We start from the raw sequence: 12,358 nt of genomic DNA on the forward strand, positions 1-12,358 counted from the left end.
ATTGGAGCCTGGGCAGTGGGAAAAAGGAAAGACACCAGAGGCTGAAGGATTCAACATTCCCGTTTGTGTCCTGAATATGAATCATCATTTGAGATGATCGACAATCAGGGGAGACAGACAGAAGAACCGACATACTTTGGACTCAATCTCCAGGCCCCGCCACTCGAGGACTTCTCCATTCCTGAAATGCTGGAACCTTCTCTAGGACTCTAGCCCTGTTGCTCAGGTCTCCTCCCCACGTCGAACAGTTGGGCTGCTCAGAGCATCTCCTGGAAGCGGTATAAATCCTGCTCCCACCACAGACCTTTACACCAGAATGTGGAGGCAGGGGCAATCCCTTTGAGTAACCCCAGGCTGTGCCAAGATTTTTTTTTTTTTAAGATTTTATTTATTTACTTGACAGAGATAGAGACAGCCAGCGAGAGAGGGAACGCAAGCAGGGGGAGTGGGAGAGGAAGAAGCAGTCTCATAGTGGAGGAGCCTGATGTGGGGCTCGATCCCATAACTCCGGGATCACGCCCTGAGCCAAAGGCAGACGCTTAACTGCTGTGCCACCCAGGCGCCCCCCCAAGATGTTTTTTGTTTCTTACTTTGAAAGAGTTTTATCAGCTCATGAGACCTTTGCATATTAAAAAAAAAATACCAAAAACATTATGCAGTATTAAATCACAATGACATTTTTTAACCAGCTGTAACTACCCAGCATATACACTTAAAAAAAAAAAAAAAAGTCACAGAACCGAATTCTGAAATGACATTATGACTTAAATACGATGACAAAATAGGTGATTCCTTATAACATTAATTCACTTCACAAAGTTGCCAGACATTTTTGTAAGCATAACCAATGCACAGAGTAACGGACACAATTTCCATGTTATACATTTAGTTGAAATAACTGTACCTTCACCTAAGGAACTCACATTTCTGGCACAAAATGCTGGTGTGTTTTAACTTTCACCAGACAATCAACTTCACAACCCAGTTACCATCTACCCACTCACCCATCTACCATTTCCATTCACCCACCCACCCATCCATGAATCCAACGATCTACAAATTTATCCATCTATGAATTTTCCCATCTAGCAATGCATCTATCCATTCACCCACCCACCCGATCCATGAATTTACTCATCTACCCACCCACCCACAAATCCATCCACCTACCCATCCACGCAACTCATGAATCTACCCATCTATCCATCTACCCACCCACCCACAAATCTATCCATCCATCCAACCCATGAATCTATCCATCTGTCCACTCACCACCCAACTCATGAATCTATCATCCATCCATCCACCCACCCACCCACAAATCCATCCATTAATCTACCTACCCTCCCTCCCTCTCTCCCATCCACCCACCTACCTACCTTCAGTACTTCCTTGAACAATCACTTCAGTCTGCTACCCAGCATTACATCTCCTCCTGGCTAAAGGGGCACATGTTTGGCACATGCCACAGTCCATATCAACTCTGCCTATATGGCATCCCCAGACCCACTGAATTTGAAACCTCATTAAGACCAAGACATAGGTTGGTGTGTCCTTGCCTGTTCTTGGCAAACTCCATCATGCCAGCACCTTCAGGTCACTGTACCTGCTTCTGGGGCACCTGGACCCATACTCGATGACCTGGGGACAGAGGTCCTGCCCCCCTCACAGCTACACTTCCCACTTGGACCCACAACTCAGATCTTCACATCAATGACTTAAATAAAACCACACTTGCTTCCCTGTACGACTCACATATCTGCAGAGCCACAATTTCTACATTGAGCTCCCGGGCCGGCTACTCCTCGCAGGGATGCCCAGGACCCCAGACCGAGTCTGGAGGCCCACAGCTAGGCGGCTGTCAACTCACCCTCTTACGATGCCACTCTCCAGGTAGTTGACCTGGATGAATTTCCCGAATCGGCTGGAATTGTTGTTGTGGGCCGTTTTGGCGTTTCCGAAAGCCTGCGGAGAAAAGAAGAGCAGGTTTTCAGATCGTGAGGATGGAATTTCTACACGCCGCAGCCTGGAGCCTTGGAGGTCCCCCAGGGTGTCATGGACACTCATTTGCCTGAAGTCAGCCGGCGGCCCTGAGGAGACTGGTAAACACAAAGGCGTGTGTGAGCCCAGGTGTGCGCCAACATACTTCATCTCTGTGTTTGGGCTGTGTGAGGGGTTCAAGTTTGAAGTCTCAGATGTGAAAAATGCTCATCAACCGTACTCTCTTTCCGTTATCATTGCTCTGAGGGCGAACTCTGGCCCAGGCGCTAAGTCCAGTCCATAGTTTATTTCTGTATCGCCTGTGAGCCAAGAGTGGTTTTTACATTTGTAAATCGTTCAAAAAACCCCAAAAAACAAAACCCCAAAAACCCAAAAAGACTAGTACTTCCTGACACATGAAAATTCTATTCACATTTCAGTGTCCATACACAAGGTTTTGTTGGCACGCGGCCAGGCCTGTGCATTTATGGATTGCCCATGGCTGCTTTCACACTGGAGCAGCAAAGCAACCATGACAGAGACCGTTCTGGCCCTTTCCAGAAGGAGTCTGCTGGGCCCTGGGCTGACGCTGGCTCTGGACCCCAGAAGATGAGGCCAGTTGGGAGGGAGCAGATGTGGAGACAGGTCCTGTCGTCGACGGGGTCCTGCGACTCTGTGGGAGGACAAGCTGGTTCACAACAAATTTTCTGACTGGGGTGAAACTGGCCTAACATAAAATCCATCATTGAAAAGTAAACAATTCAGTGGCATTCAGTACACTCACAATGTTGTGTAACCATCACCTCTGTCTAGTTCCAGAACATTCCCATCACCCCAAAAGGAGACCCCCCCATCCCCATTAGCTGGCACTCCCCATCCCCCGTCCGGCCTCCCCCAGCCCCTGGCAGCCACTGGTCTGCTTTCTGTCGCTATGGATTTGCCTGTTCGGGATATTTCGCCTAAGTGGGAGCATACATTATGTGGCCTTTTGTCTTGCTTCCTTCACTCAGCAGGATGCTTCTGGGGTTCATTCTTACTGTGGCATGAATTGGGGCTTTATTTCCAATACACAGAGAAAAGGATGCCTAGTGCAGGGAGTCTGTGACTCAATGGGGTCCCCCCCGGGGCCTCCTATGTGCCCATCACCCAGATTAAGACAAAGAACATACCCTGCCCAGGTTCCTCTCCATGAAGGACCCAAAACCCCTAAGGGGTGAACAGACAGGGAGAGGGTATGATAAAGCCTTGGGGGAATGCAGGGCAGGGAAGGTGCTGGGGGCAGTTTCAGGGAGCAAGACGCTGGCAGAGGTGGGAGTAGTGGGGCTGGGCAGGGGAGGGGAGAGAGGCAGAACTGATCACGGAGCGTGGCACTCAGCTGTCCAAGCCCTTGTGGCTCCAGGGGCCAAAGAAGGGGTGACAGGGGGGCGAGGTGATGCCCTGCTCACACACACAAAGGGAAGCTTGGTGGCCACCAGAAGGGCCAACAATGTTCCAGTTTGAGAAGGCTGAGCTGTGTGGGAGGCTGGGTAGGCATGAGGGCAGCAGGGAAGAAGTGGCAAGGCCACTGTCAAGGTTTGCAGTGGGGGAGGTGGGGACTGAGCGTGGGTGTCTAAGGGTCCGGTCCGGTGGGGCAGAGGGAGGAGGGCAGGGTCGGGGAGACGGCCAGGCTTGCAGGGGACTCAGGAACCAGGAGATGTGCTGACACAGAGAGGAATCGGGATTTTCTTAAAGGCTTCATTCTGCAGGGAAATGAATGCAGGTGGACTACGTGTGGCAATCTGAAGCCAGAAGCCCCATAAAAAAGCGTCTGCTGTGGCGAGGCCCGGGACACTTCCTTTGAGAATGGCTCCATTCTGCAGAGCTCGGGACCAGGACAGCGGCACCTGGCTGGGTGGCGGGGGGTCACAGGACAAGAACTTCCTGCCCCACTGCCCCAGGAGCTCCAGACCCCAGGAATGGGCCCTGCCAAAGGACCTGAGGCCACAGCCAAATCACCTGGCAAGAGTGTAACAATGAAGGAGGAGTCCCAGAGAGCCGACCTGGCCCATTGGTGCAAAGGGGGGGATCTGCTCAGGGCAGGTGGTGGCCGGGCACTTTCAGTGGGGGAGTGGGCACCACACGGCCTCACCGAGGCAGAACCCAGTCTGAGGAGGCACATTCCCGAGTCAAGACAGTGGCCACAGAGCCCGCTTCTCTTCTTCACAAATACTTCCTTAGGACCTATCCATTGCCAGGTTCTGACAGTCTCTGGAGAGTTGGATTAAACACAGGGGCTCTTCAGCCAGTGGGAATGACCATGTCCTGACGTATGTGACTGAGCTGCTGGCCGGTGGTTGGGTGACAACAGCTGGGGGCCAGGTCTGAGTCTGCCTGGTCTCCCAAGTGCCTGCAGAACCCGGCACTGGGTCCCCAGCCTCGGCCCTGCTGATCCATGGGGCCGGATCATTCTCTGTGGTGGGGCCATCCTGTGCCCTGTGGGGTACTGAGCAGTGCCCCTGGCCTCCACCTGCCAGAGGCTGGCAGCACCTGCGACAACCAGAAATGTCCCCAGAGCTGGCTGAACTGCTGAGTAGGACTGCTATGTACGGACGGAGGTAAAAGGGGTCTGCAGGGTTGGGTGGTTGAGGGCTCTGGGGCCCTTCATCCTGTCGTGAGGACCCCCATGGGCACTATAGGCCTGAGGAGTCCTGTGAGGAAGAAAACTCTTTCTAGGTTTAATATCTGGTTTCCCTCAAGTTCAGCCTTGGAACTGCATTTTTTTGTTTGGGGTAAAGCCCAGGGACTCTTGACGTTCGGCTCCGGGAATCAGGGACTCGGCAGGCAACAGGTCCGTTTCCTCCTTTCATTCCAGGCTCACGAGACCCCGCGGGGTGCCATCTGAGCCGAGGACAGGCCTGGGCCCTCCGCCTGCTCCAAACTAAAATAAACTCCGTGAGCAAGCCCGCCTGCCTAACTGCGAGCAGATGGCGCAGCAATGCCCGAGCTGTGTGGCCTCCTTCCCCGGGGAACGGACCTCTCTCTCTGTGCTGGGGCCCCTGCAGCAGCCAGGTCCAGGGCCCGCTGCAGAGGCACCCCAGCGACGTGCACGCGCATCCCAAAGACCCACGACACTCCCCCTTTTGAACTCGGGACAAGACTCCGTGGGATTTCTAAGGAAACAGTCAGGGCTGGTGTTTTGGGGACCACAAGAGGGAAAGTCTTCAGGATGCGAGGGCCCACCAGCCCCACGCAGCCCAGGCTTGGGGGGGGGGGCAGTGACCTCATGCGTCTGGTATGCGGTCTCAGCACACTGCGACTTTTCAAAGCCAGTCTAAAAATATCCGGTTGCTGCTATTATACGTCCGAGGAGGAGGAAATGCTGGCCTGGCGCTCACAGCCAGGGGAGCTATTACGTAGCTGCTGCTCCCGGGGCTGGATGGGTGCGTGCACGGCCTCAGAGCGCATGGGAGCACAAGGGAGGATGGTGTGCCGGGGGTCATGTGGGGGGAGGGGGGGGCCCAGAGTGGATGGGAGGGAGGCAGCGGGATCCAGGTGCTGGCAACGCTGCGATGTAATCTGGCATTGGGGCTATGGAGGCCACATGCTAATGCTGTCTTCCCACCAGGCCAGAAAACCCAGTGCTGGCAAAATGCTATGGGAGAAGGGCCTCTACTTTCCTGGAAACACTTTCCCCCCTTATATAACATAAAGTACACATTTCTAATATAAGTTGTACATTTTGGGGAAAAAAACAACAACCCAGAATCACGACAAGAAGGAAAAAACCCATGAAGAGACAACTCTGTAGTTCAAAATCCTCCAAGCAGGGTTTCTAGGTAAAACTAACAAAGAAACAACACACCCGCCCCTTCCTCTGATGGGGCAGATGATCCCGGGCCCAGGGAGGGCGCCATGTGCGCCCCCGTCCCAGCACCCCTCCCCCAGCCAAGGATGACAAGAGCTGGGGGGACCTCTGACATTCTTCCAACTGTCCTTATCTTTGAGGTTCTTTTGGGAAATTCAAAAATGTTTCTTAATTTGGAGAAATGGAGGTTGAGCATCTTAGCCAGAAATTTGAGAAGGGGCATTTTCCATCTAAACAGGATGCCGCCTCTGCTCTAGGCTGAAACGCACGGTAAACATTTTAGGAAGAATGGTGGTAACATCACAGAAAGACCCATGGTGAGTCCAGTCCCACGCCAGGCGCACCGGGGCTTCTCTTTCTTTTGCTTCTACGCCTCTGAGAAACAAGTGTGCCCCATTTCAGAGGAAACTGAGGCACAGAGAGGCCTGCTAACTTCCCTGAAGTGTGAGGGGCAGGCAAGCAGTTGACGCGACCTTGGGTTTGAACCCAGTGAACTCACTCCCAGCCAGTGCTCCATGCATTGGCCCCTCCATCCCCACAGCCTGGGACCTTTCGGGGTACCTGCCTGCCCTGGCTGAGGCCATTCACCCAGGGCCTGGCGACCAGGCAGATGGACGCCCGAGCCCCTTCTGAGCTTATACCTGGTCTCTTGGGCATCCCCCACAAAAACCAAACAAGTGCTGATGGACTGCATTAGGCAAACTGTTTTGCTTTCAGATTTCAGAACCGGAAAGCCCCATGGGATGAGCTCACGAAGGCAAATGCTCTTGCCTTATCTTCCACGTTGACAGGTGAGCCCCCAGTTGGGATTCCCTTGTGGAGAAGTCCCCCAGCGTCACCACTCAGGATGGCTGTCCTTCCAGCCAGGCTGAGGTGGCCTAACCCAAGATAACTCCACCGCCCCCCAGATTTAACCGTGGCCACTCTTTCTCAGAGGAAAGTTCTAGGTCATTCTAATGGCTTTGTCTTGGTTGCAGGGTCAGCCTTCTGTTTTCCTGACCTTCTAGCCACAGGGACCTCACTTCCCAAGTGTCTGTGAGGCTTTGGCACATGTGGTCTCATTCACTCAATCATTTGTCCGTCCGTCCGTCCATCCATCCATCCTTCCACTTGATAACAATTTATTGACTGGCTGCTCTGTGCCTGGCATGGCTGTAGCTTCAGAGGGCCCCCTGCAAAGTGGGGCTCTGAAGGGGGTACCTACACGTCCACCCTGGCCACGGATCAAGTGTCACCCCCTCAAGGAGCCCCCCAGTTGGCCTAAGCAGGGGGCGGCCATTCACCACCTTTTGTGGCTTTGATGCTGCCCCTCCCTGGGCAGTGTCACCTCGGGGTGAAGCCTCTGTCCCTGCCTCAGACCACGCGCCACACGGGACTTCCAGATCTCTTGTGTCCAAGCCCAGACTGGGCGTGGTGACGGAGGAGTGACCGGGGTTGTGGGGACAGGCGCCCATCGGTGAAAGAACATTATTAGCATGTATTACACAACAATGCAGCCTAAAGACGGGGCCAAACGAGATGGTCTCCCCCTTGCTGGGCTCCTGTTCCAGTCATGGGTGGGGGTGGGGAGAATAGGACACTGGGAGCGACACGAGGTTGGTGGTGGCAGGGTGGGACAGACTTATTTTTCTCCACGATATTCTCCATGTTTCGGGGATACTTTGTTATAAGAAACAGCATTCGGCCTGCACCCACTGACAGGCTGTGCCCACTTGGGGACATAGAGGACGGTCAGACAGGGCAGGAGCCACCCCGGGAGGTGTCTCATGGGCCTGATGGGAGCACAGAAGCTCGACAGGCAGTGTCCATGGACCGAAGAGCCTGGAGGGTCCACTCTGCCCTGTGTGCTGAGCAAACAGCCCCAGGGCGTCCACCCGAACTTGGGGCTTTTCTGTGTGGAAATGCTGGGAAAACAGCCCTGCGTGGGGTGGAGGGCTACTTCTGGCAAGGAGCCCAGGCAAATGGCTCTGTCTGCAAGGATTCCAGGGGGTCCCAGTGGCCTAGGGGGAGGGTCACCTGGGGCAATTGGTTCAACGCTCTTGGGTTTCAGATTCCTCTCCTGTCAAATGAAGGAAAGAACCTCTGACTCCCTGGCTTGTTTAAAGATGAAACGAGGCTATGGGAACCAGGGAAACTTGTCCTGTGAAGGGCCACGTAATACATATTTGGGGTTTTGTCAAAATGACTTGACTCTGCCATTGTTGCCTGAAGCAGGGACAGATGGTCTGTACGCGAATGAAACTTGGCTGTGTGGAGGGCACCTTCCTGACGTTCGCAGGGTGGGGTTAGGCTCGGGCTCTGATCTCTACGGAGGTTGGCAAATTACGGGCCAGTGACCTGTTTCTGTATGGTCCACAAGGTAAGGATGATTTTCACACTTTCTAACACTTGAAAAAAAAAAGTCAAAAGACTATTTCACAACCCATGAATACAATGAACAATTCAACTTCCACAAATTCGCAAATTCATTTCGCAAATAAACTTCCACTTGGTGTATAGCTCCATCTGTTTATGTGTGGTCTGTGCCTGCTCTTGGACTACAGCGGCAGAGCTGAAAATACAGGCCCTGGGGTCCTTCACAGGATGAGCTACTGTTCTAGGGGCCCTCCGTTCCACAGGCAGGAGAAGACTCTGACACTCGGACACGGGGCGGGTGAACATGAGAGGGTGTGAGCCTCGTCTGGACTGACCGGTCTCCCAGGGCACAGAGGGGACCCGGAGAAGCAGGACTGCAAAGCACGGAGGGGAGGGCCGGATGGGCCAGCAAGGTTGCAGGAGGTGGGGAAGTGAGAAGTACAGCTAAAGCGCTTTCCAGAGAACTGCCATACTGGGAGCGGTGGCCAGTTCTAGGGAGGGAAGATGCCGGGTGAAGACAAGGATGAGGATGGGAAGAGGGTGGTGGGGAGAGGAGGTGGCTATGGGATGGGAGACAGGACCACCACTGCCAGCCTGCCCAGGTGGCAGTACAGGCTCTGTGGGCTTGCAGGCGCAGGGCAGGAAGTGGAGGGGTCACATCTAACCCCATGGCTCCTGATTCTTAGATGAGGAAGTGGAGGCTTTCCAGGGCCCTGCTGACACCTGGTCTCTGCCTGGATTCTGTTTCCTTCCTGTTACCCATGGGGTTTGGGGGTACCCAGTGGGCTCTTGACAGCCAGCTGCTGGACAGGCGTGAATGGACAGCAGGCATCTGCACAGAGCCGAGTGACGACGGGATGGGACGCTCAGCCTACCTTTGTGCCCCCAGTTTGTAACATGCTCTGTCACGCTTATCTGGACTGGCACCAACGATCACCCACAGACTCGGATGGATAGAAACACTGAAAACCAGCAAGGGCTCCTGGGGCCAGAACAGGTTCTTTGAAATGGACAGATTCCTCCCAAGGGCCAAAGTTTCAAGAAAACCGTGCTGGGGTGTGGGATCAGCGAATCTTTAAAAAAAAAAAAAAAAAAGGAAGAGGAAGATGAAAAAGAAACCAAGTATGAAACAAGTTATTATATCTGATATTTCACTAAATTTTTGTTTAAGTTATAATGAAACCACGTGCCAGATCACAGAGAGTAAAGAACAGATCAAGCTTCGATGGGGGAGGGCCTTGCTTGGTTCTTGCGGCACCAAAAACATTTGAGGAATTTATCAAGATCCCCGAGGGCTCATCTTATTCATTTTGACAGCCAATCATTCTCTTTGGGGTTTACTTGGTTCTTTTTCTCAGGTCTTTGAGCTGGGAAATTAATTCACTTCCTTTCATTCATTCTTATTTATGAATATCAAGTACTTATGGCTACGAATTGCCCTCTTGGTACTGCTTCACATAGTCCTGTGGATTCTGGTAACATACAGTTTCGGTCACTGATTTTTAGAAAATCTGTAACTTTGGTCTATAGATCCCTCTTCATCCAAGAGTTGTTTAATAGAGATTTATAGTTTCTTTCTGAAAAAAATTTCCACGTGCAAGGGTCTTTAAAAAATTAATTTCTAGTTTCATTGCATTGTTAAGAGTGCTGCTTGTACACAGTTCTACTTTTGGAAGTTCTAGATGCTTTCTCTGTGGCCTGATATAGGCATGAATCTTGTGAATGTTCCATGAATACTTGAGATTTAGTCTTCTATCAAAGTGAAAGGTTTATGATAGGTCCACAGATCTGCCTACACACATGGTTTGGGCATATTATATCCCTGCCAATTTGCTGTCCACTCAACCAGTCTCGCGCTATGTGTTTACGTCTGTTTCTCCCAGGATCTTCCGTAATTTCCACTTTGTAAAGGCTGAGCAGCTGTGTTGTTTGGTGCACAGATATTGCCAACTATTATACCTCAAGTGTAAACTGAGGTTTTTGGTATTATGATGACTCTTCTTTGTCCCATGTAACATTCAGAGCTCTGAACTCTGCCTCCTCTGTGTCCGCGGAACTGCAGCTCCGTTCGCACCTGTTTCTATCTGCCTGCTACATCTGGGCCTGTCTTTTCATTTTTAGCTCCCTGAACTGCTTCGGTTTAGGTGCGTCTTGTTCATAAAGCACAAGGTCGGAACTGAGCTTTGTGAGCCAAGCTGAAAACCCTCTCCTTTCAATAGACTGATTGCACCCCTTTATATTTAGCCCATGAGAGACTCATTCTCTTCGGAAGCCCAGGCTGCCATCATTCGCTCTCTTCCCCACCTGCTGCTTGTGGGTGTGGTGCACTGACTGGAGTCTGAGCAATTCTCCTGGTCACTTTATGACAGCCTGAAATCCTGCACCTTTTGCAGGACTTTTCAACCTCACTTTGCAACTGATTTGCGTGCCGTTTGTGGGGCGGGACGCGCCTGGGAGAGAGCACGCTCTGGGGTGGCTGAACTGAGAGGAGAGTGTGAGCAGGGGACCCATTCTGTAAGTGGGCAGTTCTTTACGGAAGGTTTCATCTTGGGAGGACAACTGCCTCCCTACCCAATTCCCAAACTGCATGGACTCTGGTGCCAAGGATGAGAACAGCAAGGGCTTTTGGTCCTTTCTATGCAGCAAAACCGAGCATTTGCCTGCATGGGGAAATGTGAGCTCACAGGGGTGGGCTGGAGGGTCTCTAAAGCATCTCTCCACTCTTCTGCAGGCACTACAAACTCTCTCCACATCCCTGGGGAAGGGACCACCTTTGAACCTACCCCTAATACCTGGGGTGGGCAAACATGTCATCTTGGGTCTCCCTGCTTACAGTAGTGGGGAATCTGTCAGAATTGCTAAGACTTCAGTGGCCGCTTCTCCCACAGCAAGTCACCATTACCGTGCCACTCTGGTGGGTTGGGGAGAAGGAGAGAAAAGGTGGAGACCCCAAGTATGAGCTGTGGGGGCTTGTTAAAGATACAGAGTCTTGGGCCCCATCCCAGACCTGCGGAATTTCTGGAAAGGCCAAGGAATCTAAATTCTTAAATCAGAGCCTGAGGGGGTTCTTCTGATTCAAGGACGAGAATTATGGCTTTAGGGTTTGTTATGAGAAGGAATTATCTCCAGTGGAGGTGTGAGAGGTCCAAGTTCAGTTTGCCAGGGTCTTCCCTGTCTGAGATTTACTTTGAACATCTCATCAAGGCGGTGCAAGCTTATCTAAGCCCTGGTCTGCAAACTATGCCCCACAGGCCAAACCTGACTATATTCTTATGAAAAATATAAACTTTAAATTTTAGAATAGTTTTAGATTTACAAAAAGTTATAAGACTATTTCAGCAAATTCCTGTGTACCTCACATTCAGTCGCTGCCCCCCCCTTTTTTTTCTCAAAGATTTTATTTATTCCAGGGAGAGAGAGAGAGAAGGAGCAGAGGGAGAGGGATAAGCAGACTCTGCGCTGAGCATGGAGCCTGACGTGGGGCTCGATCTCAGGATCCTGAGATCATGACCTGAGCTGAAACCAAGAGTCAGACGCTTAACTGAATGAGCCACCCAGGTGCCCCCACTTTCCCCTATTAATATTACCTTTGACACAACTAACAAACCAATACTGATTGATAAGTTCTTATTAACTAAGTCCACATTTTATTTGTATGTCCTCAGTTTTTCCTTAACACCCCGTTTCTGTTCCAGGGTCCCATTCAGCATCTCCTATTGCATTCAGCCATCCTGTCTCCTTGGCGTCTCCACATCAAGTTTCTCAGCCTTTCCTTGTTTTTGAGACCTGGACAGTTCTGAGGAGGACTGGTTGGGTATTTTGCAGAAGGTTCTTCAATTTTGGGTCTGTCTGATGCTTCTTTCCCACCACCTGTCTTTGTAAATAGTTTTATTGGCACACGGCCCCACCCATTCATGCAGGGATTATCTGTGGCTGCTTTTGCTCTATGAAGGCAATGTAAAGTCATTGAGACATAGACTGCATGGTCCTAAAATGGAAATGTTGACTATGGGGCCCTTGGTAGAATCAGCCTGCAGAACTGTGGCCCAAGCCTCTGCATAAGGGCGGTGGCCTAATCCGAGATACCGACCGTGGAGTGGCCAGTGCCAACCCACTCTGGCCCATTTTACCATCACTCGGCAACTGGAGTTTCAGCAATTAGTGTAATGACTGTTCAAA

At 51.7% G+C, this 12,358-nt stretch overlaps 1 protein-coding gene across 8 annotated transcripts in view; it reads right to left on the minus strand.

The window, feature by feature from the left end:
• Positions 1 to 12,358, minus strand: part of MYO9B (myosin IXB) — an 85,472-nt gene that overhangs the window by 38,567 nt on the left and 34,547 nt on the right. For all 8 annotated transcript variants that reach the window (XM_087867181.1, XM_087867177.1, XM_087867180.1 and 5 more), the window contains exon 3: positions 1,871 to 1,965. In XM_087867181.1, the coding sequence (XP_087723307.1) occupies positions 1,871 to 1,965 (95 nt within the window). The remainder of the gene's footprint in view (positions 1 to 1,870; positions 1,966 to 12,358) is intronic.

This window comes from Ursus americanus, chromosome 14, assembly GCF_024610735.1.
Source record: "Ursus americanus isolate L20-20 chromosome 14, mUrsAme1.1.p, whole genome shotgun sequence".
NCBI classification, from domain to species: Eukaryota; Metazoa; Chordata; class Mammalia; order Carnivora; family Ursidae; genus Ursus; species Ursus americanus.